A 14,433-nucleotide genomic window follows, 5' to 3' on the forward strand; every position below is an offset into this window, starting at 1 on the left:
AGAAGGAAGTGTATTCTATACATTAGATGCTTAACAGAGTTTACTTTATTTCTTAGTACAGTGTGGTCCAGATCAGTAGTAATGTTGCCAATTTTTAAAGTGCTTTACATCAATAATATACATTGTTAAATGTTTCAGATGGACAGAACAGATTAACGACTAACTTAAACACAAATAAATATATGTAAAAACACATAGATAATGTGGTAAAACAACCCAAGAATGCTAGGGTTCGTGTTACTTATGAAATATCACATTATACAACTCATTGCACATCTCCACATATACATACATATATATATATATATACACACATATATATATATATACACATATATATATATATATATATATATACACATATATATATACACACATATATATATACATATATATATATATATACACATATATATATATATAAAGAGCAATGGATTATGATTCAAAGGGACTTGCTGTGTCCATATCAAGAGCTCTTTACAACTTGATAACTGTCTATAAATACAACACATACAATGGACCAGTCGTTTGGTCTTGGTGTATCTTCAAGAGTTCTTTTCAATGGAAGGTCTAGTTCTCCTAACCTCCATAGCCACTTCCTCTGTGTTAAATAAATAGAGCTGGAGTGTGTACACAGGTTGTGAATCCTTGGATGACTGGTGAGGGAGGGCAAAGAAGTTACGGAGAGACTGTGACTACTTGAGGTGGGTCTCTCTCTTTTTGGCTGCAGTGAGCTGTACTGGAGTCAGTGGGGGTCTTGTGGTCTATTATGGAGGCAGCAGAGGGGGTTTGAAAGTACAGGCTCCAGTACAGTGGCGAGGGGTCAGCATCTTGCAGGAGAAATGGTGCAGGGCATCATGAGCTTCTAGGGAGAAAGGGGATGTGTCACTTCAAACACTGGGCAGATTAAATGTATTTGTTGTATTTCTATCCACACTATGTATTCTATAGTCGTTCTTTCCTCTAAGTTCAGTCTACATGTCACAGTATTTCTTAGCAATATCAAATGTGCTATGAATTTGCATATCATAAGGACACACATGCTAGCGAAGAATAAAAAGTAGCACTTGCATAGGTACGGTTGGACAATAATTTGACAAATATTACTAGTCATATTCAAAGTCCATTAGAAGGCTATGCTCTTGCCCAGCTAGCCATTGAATTAATTCACAAATGGACTGAAACTGGATACATGTTCTGTTTTTGGACCATATAAATTACCTTTTAGCTTCTGTTGTATTGCATAACGCGCCTTTCTTTCTTGATCCAACTCGCTGCACAAAGTGTCTAAGCAAACAACAAATGAATAAGAAAAAAAAAACGCAATAATTGAGCTACAAAGCGGTGGTTTGTAAACTTTGAAATGGATGACTGTAATTTATGTTGTTCACCCTCGGGTATTTTGAGTGACCTCTTAGTGTAGTTGAAGTGTGTATTTACACTACTGCGTTCCAGTAACTCTAGAACTAGTCTATCCGTGAAAGGGCGGCATCAGCTGTTGTCGTCTACTGTATGTAACTGATACGACGATACGTAATGGTCTGCCTTTTACATTTTCCAGTGCGTGATTTAGGAGAAAATAACATTTACAAACAAAACACCGCGAAATCAATCTCTCTATGGTTTGATATTATTGCAGTTCATTCGACAATTTCCAGTCAAATCGCAAAAAATGTTGACTATTTTACAGGAATGGTAAGCTATTATTTGTAGATTGTGGACATACAGCCTAATTCTAATGACCGAATTTATGCAAGTGTCACTTTCCCCTCTTCATTCTTGTGTGGTACAAGGAAGCACAAAGTCAGTATGACTGTTCTTTTACATGCATGTTTTCATACTTTACAACATCAATGCTATAACGATATGGGTCATTTCATTCAATTTAAGTCGGGACATATTATTTAATTTATTAAAACACTGACCGTTTAGCATATTCCGATTATTTTTCCTGGAGACTCACCTCGGACAATATGAAGCTGTTGGACCATCTCTTCTCTGTAGGACAGTTCCCTCTTCATTTGGTCCTGAAAATTATCTGCATAGTGAGCAAGCAGACAGCTACTATTAACACAGTGCGCAAGTCCAAATAACATAATTTGAGCCTAATGTGTTCTCAACATTATGACATATGGAAATTAAAATCACTACATTAAAATAAAGACCTCAATGTGTGGGAAACAGGAGCAGCTCTCGCTTTTGAAGCTAAACAATAATGTACTTCCATTTCAGCACCATGCCGCTGTCCACTAATGTTTGCTTCATTGTAGTCAATATGTTTGCTGTATGTCTCTTTATGTTTAAACTCATTCTGATACAGGCCAAGATGGTGGAAACGTGAATGACTTTAACTCTTAAAAAATAAAGTTTTTTTTTTTTTTAAGAGCTCGAGTTACGCCTGTTTCCCCCGTGTAAATCTTTCATCTCAGCTGTACCTCGACTCTATGTATGTTTAAGCAGTAGGACAATAAAGCGTCCTACCTTTTAAACTTTGAAATTCGCGTTCCAACTTTTTTCTGAGCTCCACTTGTTCGACAAGCTGTTTCTGAAGTTCCTCTGCAAAACGAAGCGGTCATCACCATTATCATAATCGTCGTTGTAAAAAGGCAATAGGCAAAGCAGTAAATTCCAAATGTGGCTTTCCACATACTAGGCCTATATATTGCAGACCTATCTTAGATAGCCTGTTCAACAATTAAAGCATTTGATTTTGATTACAGGCCTAATACAATACAAGCCTATGGGTAAAAACAACCACAATGTTATCCGTGGTTTATTTCCCTATAGTATCGTAATAACTATTATCAGAAGGCCTATGGTTGGAACGCTAACAGTCGTTTAGCCTCACTGTGTCTCCAAGCATGGTATTGCTAAATAATTAGCTCCACCGCCTCGGGGTTAGAGGCTCGAGCGCCGCAGCTTAATGGCTGGGCTCGTTAAAATATTAATAGTGGGAAAACGATTTCGTGTTACAATAAGTAGAACAATTCCGTTTCTCATAATTTAACATTAGAGGAGGTTAACGAATGAAAAACAATTCAAACGTGACCGTGCAAACTTGTGTTAAGCTGTAGGCATAACATTTTTTTATCAAGCGATTTAAAAAAAATAGATTATTAGACAGATCATTATAGGTATTATTTTGTTAGTGCAGTACCTAGATATGGAAGGGAAAATCTCACCAGTCTAACATATTAGACTGGTGATTCCACACGTCGTAGCCTACACAAGACTAACATGGAAAATTGTTCTCATGTTCCATGAAAAGGCTTATAATAAACAGCACCAGGGTTTTTTCGAATGTTGAAATTGTAGACTTTGAGGAAGTAGAGCTACAAATAGAGCCGCATTCACACGTGTTCGTTATGTTTAAAATATAACTCTGTTAATTCAATGCTAAATATGATTTGTTTTTAATTCACAGAACCGACAATTATGTTTAGTGATTTCCACCTTGCTTTGTTCAATTTACGATGAGATCTAATGACTTGAAACGAGGCCTACTTGTCGGTCGTTTTGCATTAGGCTAATCAATATAAACAAATGTCAATGATCATTGATAAAAGTCAAATGATTACCTTTAGCCATGTTTTCGATATCTTTTTCGTGGATCATACTGACGTCATGCTGACGTAATGCCCCATCGCCTGCAAGAGAAATATTAAAGATGGCATCAACTCATTAATTCATCTAATTTACTCAATTTTCTGTTATAAATTATCATATTTGGAACAGTAAAAAGTGAGAAACCGTCGGCTAACAATTTCCTAACATAAAATATAATACAATAGGCTATATTACCATGGCAGGCCTACTAAACTTTTACACACTTACACATAACACACTCAGAGAGAGAGAGACTCACATGGTGGGCTTTCCTTTGCTTGGTCCTGAAAGGCTCTCTGTGGAACGTCCTCTCTTGTAGGAGAACGTTGTTTATGTGGGTCGGAAACATGGAGGACACCTGATAAAGAGAGACAGTAATAAGCGACGTGCCTATTTGCATACAGAAACTATACCATGAATATGTACTATGCAAAATAATAGACCTACCGTTCGATTGCAATGGGCTGCTGTGTTTTGATCCAAACGTAGATGGACCGGTCAAAGGCATGTGTCCATCCTTTTCATGTGTGTACACCTGCAAAATTAACCATCGCCATTATAGTCAATACAACTGCAATTATCTATAATTCTCTTAATTTCACAAGCAATTCTTTGAGCGGATATACCCACGTGACACGTCTCCAATTTATAATTATAGGGAAGTAATTCAATTGTTGTCCACCTATCTAAATTGCAGTTTGACTGACATTAGGACGAGGCCGACGCAGGCCTAACCTTTTCCCAACACACTACAAGGCTCGCAGTAAACACTCCAAAACAGAACCACTTGAATTATCTTTAGAACAAAAGACAAGACACAGACCAAGGCTCCCACTCAGCGACCTTATTAAAACAGGCCTACTCCATTCTCAATCTCTTTCATATTGGGACGATGCTCTTTTTTGTAAATGTCATTGCCAAAATGTATTTTAACAAAAGATAATTTCCATATTTGTTCCAACCTGCCAATGTATGTCTAAACAGGCTCAGCCTTCTGTAATGTCAGGGGTTTCAACAGCACAATAAAACCCCATGCGAGAAGTCCTGGATATAGTTCATATAAGTGTTTGTTTTCATTTGACCAAAATATGAAATCACCTTGCAAAAACGCGTTGAATACATCACATTAGCCTACTGTTTAGGCTTCAAACTGTTAACAGCTGCCAGCCATATCAACATCCTATATGGCATAGGCCTATGACTATTGGAACATTAAATATAGCATGATGACCATGCTTTATGCCCATGCACTTACAGGACCAAACATCACCCATTATCATATGAGATCCAAACAAGTCTCCGTGGATTGATGCATAAATTATTTGACAAACGTTTGCGTAAATAGATTGAACATCACAACATATGGACCTTGGCACACGTACTTCGTACACGGGTGTATCATGGCGCTCTGACACCTGTCCACCCTGCCTCTCGTCATCAGAGGACCCGGAGTGGGGATCTTCCGGGTGTGGTCCTGGACTTGTCCCCAGCTCTTGACTATCTTCAGGCCCGGAATGGGCTGAGTTGAGGGGCGGGGGACTCTGACGGTCCTCCACGGACAGTTGGACTGACTCTTCATCCTCTTGTGCCCTGTTTGACTCCACGTCAACGTCTGGGTCGTCCGCGCTATCCACATCCGGGGACATAGACCTATAGCTAGAACTTTCACTCACGAAATCTGGCGATAGGTAACCAGAGCGCACACCGCTGTACGTGTCCCTGTTGCCGTATAGCTTTGCAATGCTTTCGGCGTCTTTCACCACAGGTCTGAACGCAGAGATGTAATTTATCTTCCGTGGAGTTGTGGGGGGTCCTTCCGTCGACCGGGCCTCATCCCCGGATTTATCCTCGTCGTTCCGGGTGGATTGTGAGCTAGAGCACCGCTCGCTGTCGTGAAAGCTATCCTTAGGTGTGTTTGCGCACCGGTCACTTTGATCCGATAACTCGAGATCACTCTGTCGGACACTTAAGAGCTCTGTGGGTGGTTTGGCTGGTGACTGTTGATACGGTGGCATCGGTAGGCCACCGGCTGTAGGCCAGAACATCGGGAAAGAGGGATAGATACTGTCCTTTGCTCCTGGCCAAAAGACACCCGAAACGTTGGTTTTAATTGTCTCTCCCACTCCGTCGTCCTTCTTTTGACACAGTCCAAACGCAGGGAATCCATACGGGTGGGGGGAAGAGCGGTGGCGGGATCTTTTGAAGCATCCCAAAGCTCTTGCTGGGCACAGGGATAACCGGGTAGTTCCGGACGCCATTTGACAGACTGATGTTAGGCCTACCTCGGTCTTCGTCACAGCGCAACGTTTTATGGGGTACCTCAGGGGAACTTCTTTGGGTTGGGTTACTGGTGGAATGTGACTTCAAAGGAGAGGACATGGATGACCCACTCATAGGTAGCGTCCTCTTACGACTTCCCCCGTTGAACATCGCTTTAACATCCTCCCACGCGTGGGCAACATCATCTGACGAGCTTTTGTCTGTTAGTTTGAGATGGCGCCTCCACGAATTGAAGTTTGCTGCGTCTGGCTGTGTATACTTGGACTCGGGAGTGCGATGGGAGTGGAATATGAATTTATTCGGGGAAAAATACATGTTGCAATATGTGCATTTAATGCACTTGGCCCTCGAGCTGTTATACCTTGCAGGTATGAAGCTACCTCTGCTTCCCCAAGCGCATTCATGAGAGACATCAAAAGCGAAATTTTCCGGTAGCTTTGGTGGGTTGTGAGCACCTAGGAATGATTTACATAGCCTCTCCGCCTCCCGCTTGGTGATCATACCGCAGCGCCGCGAGGAGATTGGCATGGCGCCAGCGCGCCTCAGTATCTCGAGCTGGACGGGCGTGCACTGGACGCAGGTGATTCCAAGAGCAACGCGTCGGTTATGGATTTCGTTGTAACTGTAGTTTTTTAGCAATGTGTTGGATATCTGCGCCAAGCAAAGTCTTTCCTGGCCATCTATGACCAAAGACACGATGTGCACTCCATACAACGCGGTCTCGCTGACTTGGTTAGGCTTCAGTGAGATGGGGCTGGAGAAGGGCTGAACGTCCTGCTTGGAGCTGGGGGAAGAGCTGGAGTCTCGTCCCGCTGGTTGTTGATTGGGTATCGACTCCATTCCTGGAAGTCTGAAAATAAAACAATAATTTTAGGGTAGCCTATTGCACTACCATATAGGCCTACAGTTGGCATAACTCCTGTCAAAAAAATGCACTAGTCCTCAATTGTTTGCAATTCATTCCAAATCAACAAATAAATCAATAAATAAAGTTCATGAAATTATAGCTTTGTAATTAATCTTACCAATAGGCATATGCACGCACATCTCGTGCAATAATAATAATAATAATAATAATAATAATAATAATAATAATAATAATATGGTCAAGGTCTTAAAAGTAACGCAGAAGATCAGTGTTATTCTATACTAATAACTATGCATTATTATTATTATTATTACAACACACTTAGTGTTATTATAGAACAATCAAAAACATTTTCAACCCAGCATTATTCACAAAAGACAAGGATTAGTTAGTTATTCGTTTTTGGTGACCCAGTTGTAAATAAATACATAAATAATAGCCTAATAGATAAAATAGGTCTACATAATTTAATATAAACGTTCAATTTTATACGAGCATGTTTAGTAAAGGCCTATTAATATTACGTTTCTAAACCATCCGAAAGCAAATGTTTTAACATGACCTATTGGATTGTATTTTTGTGTAGGACTATGCCAACTAAGGCTATCCATGGTCAGTTAGTTGTTTATTGACGGGACCTTTTCCTGTCGTCTTTAAATCGGCTCAGAGGCGAGGGTGATTACTTAAGAACTACATAAGATCCTTATACGCAAAAGAGCAGAAGGAAAATACACTCTGAGCTGCGCCAATGCGCTTACCAGAGAGGAAAAGAACAGCTAAGCTGCTTTCTTGGTAATTACACGGGTTCAATTGTACGTATTTGATCTGTTAATAAAAGACTAGCCCTATATATAATTAAAACATCGCATGCGTGTCTCCCTAGATTAACGTTAGTACAACGGCTTATAGGCCTACAATAAAATCTAAAAATCGACTTTTACAAAAGGCAAATATTTCCCTCACATTTAGCATCGCACATCCGTCACATCGTTTTTGTTTTACGCAAAGGTTGTAAGTATATATTATATAAGTCTTCCGAAAATAATATATTCATTGGAAAATAAATGAAAGGTAAAACTTAGGAAAAACATGTGAAATATGAAGCTGTTGTGCTGGTGATGAGACATAAATATTTCAATAGAAAATACACAAGACAACGAATTGAAAGAGTAAGATCCTTACCTTTCTTTCTGGAAAAGAGCACAGTACTCCTAGGCTGAGGAAACAACTTTTCATCAAAAAGTTGAACAAAAATCACCGACACAAGCAAAGGTCTAGTCCGAGATAAAATATACTGTTGCTGGACCAAGCGTTCAGACTAGCCTAATGTTTCTCTCTCTCTGTAGTGTCTCTGTCTCAGTACAGTGAACGGACTTCCATCCTCTTCGACTCTCACCGGCTGAGTGGCGCACGAGAGAGTGACCGCATGGCAGTCCTCGAGCCTTCGCCACTCCTCAAGACAGCAGTCGACGCTCCTCACTGAAGAAGTGACCGCTAAACTAATGGATGGCAAGGCACACCCACTTAGCGTTCCCTCTCTTTAACTATATTATCTCCTGGACAATGAAGGAACAACAGACACTACTAGGCTATTACTTGATCCATTTAAACTTTACTCAGTGAATCTTTCATAGAAGTGGAAAAAAAATATTAAGAGAAAGATAGATGGATAGATATAGATCTATATAGATAGATATATATTGCATTAACATGGTGTGCTAAGTGGTAAGGTGCACTTGATAGATTTCTATATTGACACAATTAATGACCAACGATATTTTAATAATAGACAAATAATTATAATTATATGGGTGCATTTATTTGTCCTATTTCACACATGTAGGTACAAGTGTGTATTATACCCATGTGCTAATTGGAAATGTTTTTATGATTTTTTTGTTTTGTTGCCTATCCCAACTCTTCATCGGAGAGTAACTGCAGCTACCAAATGCCAATGAAGGCCTATATACTATTTCCACTATTAACAAACGAGCAAATTTAGGACAAAACTGAATATGATATCGAAGGCAACAAAATGGCTGAATGCATCATTTATCAAGTTACATGACCATCTGTTTTGCTTCTCGTGGACACGCAAATCAATTCCAGCCCTTCTGGTAAAGACGCCATGAATTTTAAGGCTCGCGTGCTTTTGTTCGAATGTCAAACAATTGGACACGTTTTAAATCACATACTGGGCATTCTTAGATTCTGCATTGAAAATGGACCGAATCCTAGATGAGCGGATAACTTGCCTCGGGCGGGACTGTCATATGCTGCTGCACACCCTCCCCCTCCCCTCTCTCAATACCCACCACCCACGAACCAAACTGTCAGTAAATGAAGCAAATTTGTTGAGCACACAGGACACGGCGAGAGCAGATTGCGTCTTCAAACAGAGTGATATATTAGATCAATAGGCTGAAGTTAGTGATGAAACCCAATACTGTAAGACCATATTAACTATTCAGAACCTGATCAATGCCCTTCAGTTAACCCCAGTAAGCCTTGTGCTGAGGTAGCAATACCTTGCCGGGGCAGAAAGTTCAAGGAAAGGCATGCTAACTTTTCTTTTTAGTTTAAAATAACATTATACTATTTGCACATGTAGGCCTAAATACACGGGTTGAACAAAATGTGGGTACAGTCTGAATGACAGAAGTTTACGTTTTGTTTGAAATGTTTAAAAAAAAAGTTGTTTTTCCAATTTGTTTTTTTATTGTTTAAGGACTTACTAAAATTGCCATTTGTTTGTTATTTTAAAATGCACATGTAGCCTGAATGCCTATATTCCCAACATTGTCTGTCCTAAATGGACACTGATTAAAATGTAATTAATCAAACTGTCCGGGCCAAAATGTGAACAATTACCACAATCAAATAGGAGTTAATAACGTCCACAAACGCCCTCCAGCCAACCATTGCTAAGTAGACACCATTAAAGTAGAACATCTATGCCCTTTAAACCTAGCATAAATTATCCTACACATTATATGTTGCCATTGACAACTACAATTTACATTATGGATAAGCTAGCTGCATATGTAGCCTACCTAGGTCTAGATGAACTGAAAACAGTTATGCGACAGATGTTTTGGGATTGACACCCTCTGTCTCGTAAAATAGATATCACGACCTTTTAAAACATCTATGGTTTCTTTATTAAAAAACAGATGTCAAAATAAATTATATCTATGTAGGCCTATTAAATAGCCATGCAAAACATTAGCCTATACTGAGCATATGGCCAATAATTCGTCTCTTCATAAATTTGGCCTGTTCAAATGTTATCAATCATTATTATGCTGATGAATATGAAAATAATTGTGAAAGTTGGACTTGGTTTTCTCTGCAATGCCCACGCACCATAGTCAGATAGCGAGGAAGAGGGTCAGTTTAACTCCCTGCAATATTGATAGAAGAGGAAACCTAAACCCGACCGGCTCCGTCGTGTCGTCTTTCACAATCAAACGGCTTTCCTGCAGCCCAATAATAATTACAATTTTATACTGTAATTATTCCTATGTTTTTAATTATTTAGACCACGGACTGAATACGCCATTGTCACCGTTTATCCCGGAGAAACGTGAGCTCACGTGGCTCTCATTAAAGACTGGAGTTCAGCGCAGGTATACAGCACGAGAGCAGCGCTTTTAATTAGCGGATTCAGCGGTCATTATAGGCGAGCCCTTTATTACCGCTGGATACACATCAATGACATCTTTTCTCGAAGAGTAAATTACCTTGAGACTCATTTATATGCATTCAATTGTTTAAACAAACCTGCGCTACAATATTAATGCGTTCCCTGTTTAAGTCGGTAGAACTCCAAACTCTGTAGAGGTGAACGTAATGTAATATTTAATACGCGGGTAGATTGGATATTGACAGTGACATTCTTTATTCTATCACTTTAACATTAACTTTTGCTACAACATAAGAGTAGGCTTTACCAAGTAGCCTGTATTCCAGTTTAGATGCATTATTGGAAAGTTTTTTTTCTTCATAAACCAATGTGACCAAAATAAACTTAAATCCCAAATGTTGTCACAGCAAATGACAGACATGGTAACAACCTACACTAAAATGATAGTAAATAATGAATTAGGATGTGAGGGACATGTATATATAGACCAGAGTAGGCTAGGCTACTATTTGCACTCTATCATATATTGAAGTAGTCAACAACAGATAATAAACAGAGAGGAGTTGGGTAAAAGGGGCTTCGCCAATACCGGTATATGAATGAAGGCATTATTAGCAGGTAGCATCTCGCAGGGCGCTCCACGGTGGTTCAGAGTGCTTATAGCCACATTGGAGGTGAGACATTATTAGCAGGTAGCATCTCGCAGGGCGCTCCACGGTGGTTCAGAGTGCCTATAGCCACATTGGAGGTGAGACATTATTAGCAGGTAGCATCTCTCCGGGCGCGATATCTTCAGAGGCTGGTGCGGCTCCATCTATGTTTTTGGTGCTAACCCGAAAAGGGACCACGAATATTTGACAACTTGGTTAAATGTAACATGAATGAATCTGAATAAACTATAATTCCATTAAAGTGATCAATATATATATGCCGATTAATTAGAGGTCGCTGCTAAACCAGGCCTACACTTCGTAAAATTGAGAAATTACGCTTGGCAACATATGGCAATCTAAGTGTTGATCCATTTTATATTTTGACTAACATAGGCTGGTCCAATTTACACTCTGCTAAGCTTGGAGTGAATCAGAATAAAACACATAGGCTCATAGTCTATTAATGCAAACGAGACATAGGTTCCAGTTTACTTACTGATACTACAGTTCTTACTGACACTAGTTAAATGTTTTCTGATTGTCTATTAACATACACGGAACTCTTATTTCAATCAAATCTACTTCTAGAGGCATTTCAAAATAACAAATAAAAGTAGGCTATATTAAACATTTCATTCAAGGTAAATCAGTCCTTTTTGTAAAAAGCCTTCATGGCCTTAAAGCAAGTTCCAAGTGGAAAAGATTGTCACATAAATCAAAAGTGCCTAATTCAGGAGAAGTTTAATAACAGAACCGATCGAGAGCGAATGTTCTATAATTAACAGTTGTATCAGCACCCTATAAAACCGTGACCCCTATACATTCCATTTTAGAAGCCAATCAATCCGCTTCTTACATATTGATCTCCCTGTGCTGATAGGCTACACTTAAATGGGCTCCCCGAGTCCTTTTGGTTTCAAGTGAAAAGAGCATTTCGATTACACTTTTTATTGGGAAAAGATTGCTCCAAGAGGAACGCGTTGAGTCGAAAATTAAACGGTGACATTTTAATTACTGGACATTGATAAAGGGATCCGGGTAATGGCGGAGCACAGCGCCGACGCCTATTGTCTGACCTGATGTGCTAATCAACTTGGACTGCTCTGTAAAAAGGTCACCGGGCGATACAATAAGGGCGCGTGCCTCGGTGGCAAATGGGAATATTAAGGCCCGGGATTGAGTAAAATGGAGACGCATCTCCAAACAAAACCCGGTCAATATCCCAACGGGGATGTTGATGGTAAAACGAGATTGAGCATCCACGTCTTCATCAGACAATAGGTCACATTTAACATCCCTATACATCATGTTTTACTCTTTCTATTTAGTACACCATTTGCATGGTATCAAATGTTCATTTCGAATACTTTGTATCAATTTCCAAACAAGCCTAGAAAAAGGTAGGCTGTTTATCAAATTGATTATCTGCATGGGTACATTTGAATCCACACAAAATGGATAATCATCAGAGCAGAGAGAGGGAGTGGATAGTCACTTGCGACCTCATCAGTTGTGACCAACTCTACTAACAATCTATTACTGCAGACATCCCACTTTTATGCTGCGAAAAAAACATGATTGGGTTGGATACTTACAGTACAGTCTACTTACTTACTTCTACCTTTGTGGTGGGGGGGGCTTGAGTTCCTTAAAGACCCTGAGAGCTATCCTGGGGGTGAGGAGGGGGCCCTGGTAACAAGGTCCTCCAGATGGTTGGTTGGATGTGGTTCTTTCTAATGATCCCACCATGTATTAACTAGATCATGGGTTCTCAAACTTTTTGGCTTCTTGACCCACCAATGACATTGTCTTTTGTGACCCAGGCGCAAAAATATACAGACTAAAAAATATAATTTTGGCAGTGAAGATAACTGCAAATTTCCTGCAATTCTACACATTTAGTCATGGAGCTGAAGTAAAATGTTGCAGTTTTAAAGCCACATTTTTTGCAATTCTACACATTTTGACATGGAGCTGAGAGAACATTTAGCAGTTACGCTAATATCCTGCAATTCTACACATTTTGACATGGAGCTGAGAGAACATTTAGCAGTTACGCTAATATCCTGCAATTCTACACATTTTGACATGGCTAATGCTGTGTTCTTATGCTCAAACATAACAAAATCACTGGTGATTGTCTAGCTTTTATTTTGTTGATTGTAAGTTCTCAAAGGCCATAATTTTAAAATATATAGTCCATTATCTTTTCTGCATACTTTCGAGTTGGTTTTAGTGGTTTCAATTTACACTTAAAACATTTTTCTATCACGAAAATGTATTTGTGGAATGCACAAAAAAATGTCATTCCGCAACCCACCTGGACCCCTGCCTCGACCCAAAGTGGGTCCTGACCCACAGTTTGGGAACCACTGTGCTAGACTGTAATTATTATGCAAACACTTTCTTGTGGCCTTATTTTGTAATGGGGATGAAGATGATGAAGTTGATAAGTGGCTAGCTAACAGCTAGCTTGAGTCTCCACACATCTGGTTTCCCTGGTTGAACGTGGTTTAACGTCTCAAGAACAGTACCTCTTTGCAGGGCAGTGTTCCTAATATTCTTAGTCCAACAGGTACAGACCAAAACCAGCAGAGGGATGGCAAAACTACTCTGCCAACGTTCTGTCTTTGCAGGCAAAGACGCCCTCACTTCAGGTTGTGCTCAACCGTTTAAAAAACATTTTTATTGGCATTTTCACCCAAGGGCATCTGTCTCAACCCGGTGCAAAAACAAAAAACACTGGCCGTTAGTAGTCTTGAAATGCCCAGGGTTAAAAATCGGACTCAGAGGGGAAAATACATCAACTTTAGTTTTATCCTGGAGTCACCCTGAGATGTGAACTCCTTCTGTGGTTTAGATTTACAAAAAGAAAAGAAAAAATCTAACATTTCCAAATAAAAACCCAAACTGAAATACAGACTGAACTTTAAAGGACATAGTAAGGTCATCTTACAAAAAAAACACAACTAAATTGTTATTATGAAAAGTGAATCACTTTAATCCATGTCTCATTCATCAATTAATCCAGTTCATGAAACAATTCAAACTCAAAAGGCATCCAATTTGCTACAGCTAGTTTGGACATAGAAATCTTTTCATGGTCATGGGTGACTGGGTACAGCTTATATTTTAAAACGCTCATGGTTATTGCAAAAACACTGGGCAATCTTTCAGTGAAGAGAGAATACATTATTGGTCGTAGAAATACAAGGACATTAAGATTTTTGTTATTGTTGATGCGGTTATATTATTGCACTCTCTTCCCCTGATCAAATGAATGAATGGTGATTTACATATCACATTGCACAACAACACATTAAACCAATTCAACTGGCATACTCAGACTGGGTGTTCACAGAAGGCCACTTAAACCGCAT

At 39.4% G+C, this 14,433-nt stretch overlaps 1 protein-coding gene across 1 annotated transcript; it reads right to left on the reverse strand.

Moving 5' to 3' along the window:
- Positions 1 to 405: 405 nt before the first annotated feature.
- On the reverse strand, positions 406 to 8,223 carry LOC106562672 (SKI family transcriptional corepressor 1 homolog-B-like). Its single transcript, XM_014127643.2, is given in 10 exon segments — positions 406 to 865; positions 1,222 to 1,287; positions 1,964 to 2,038; positions 2,482 to 2,556; positions 3,579 to 3,647; positions 3,866 to 3,964; positions 4,054 to 4,141; positions 4,989 to 5,783; positions 5,785 to 6,736; positions 7,937 to 8,223. Coding segments are annotated over 9 exon segments (2,307 nt in total). The 5' UTR covers positions 6,727 to 6,736; positions 7,937 to 8,223; the 3' UTR covers positions 406 to 767.
- Between the last annotated feature and the right edge of the window lie 6,210 nt (positions 8,224 to 14,433).

Source organism: Salmo salar, chromosome ssa11 (genome assembly GCF_905237065.1).
Source record: "Salmo salar chromosome ssa11, Ssal_v3.1, whole genome shotgun sequence".
In the NCBI taxonomy this organism is placed as follows: domain Eukaryota; kingdom Metazoa; phylum Chordata; class Actinopteri; order Salmoniformes; family Salmonidae; genus Salmo; species Salmo salar.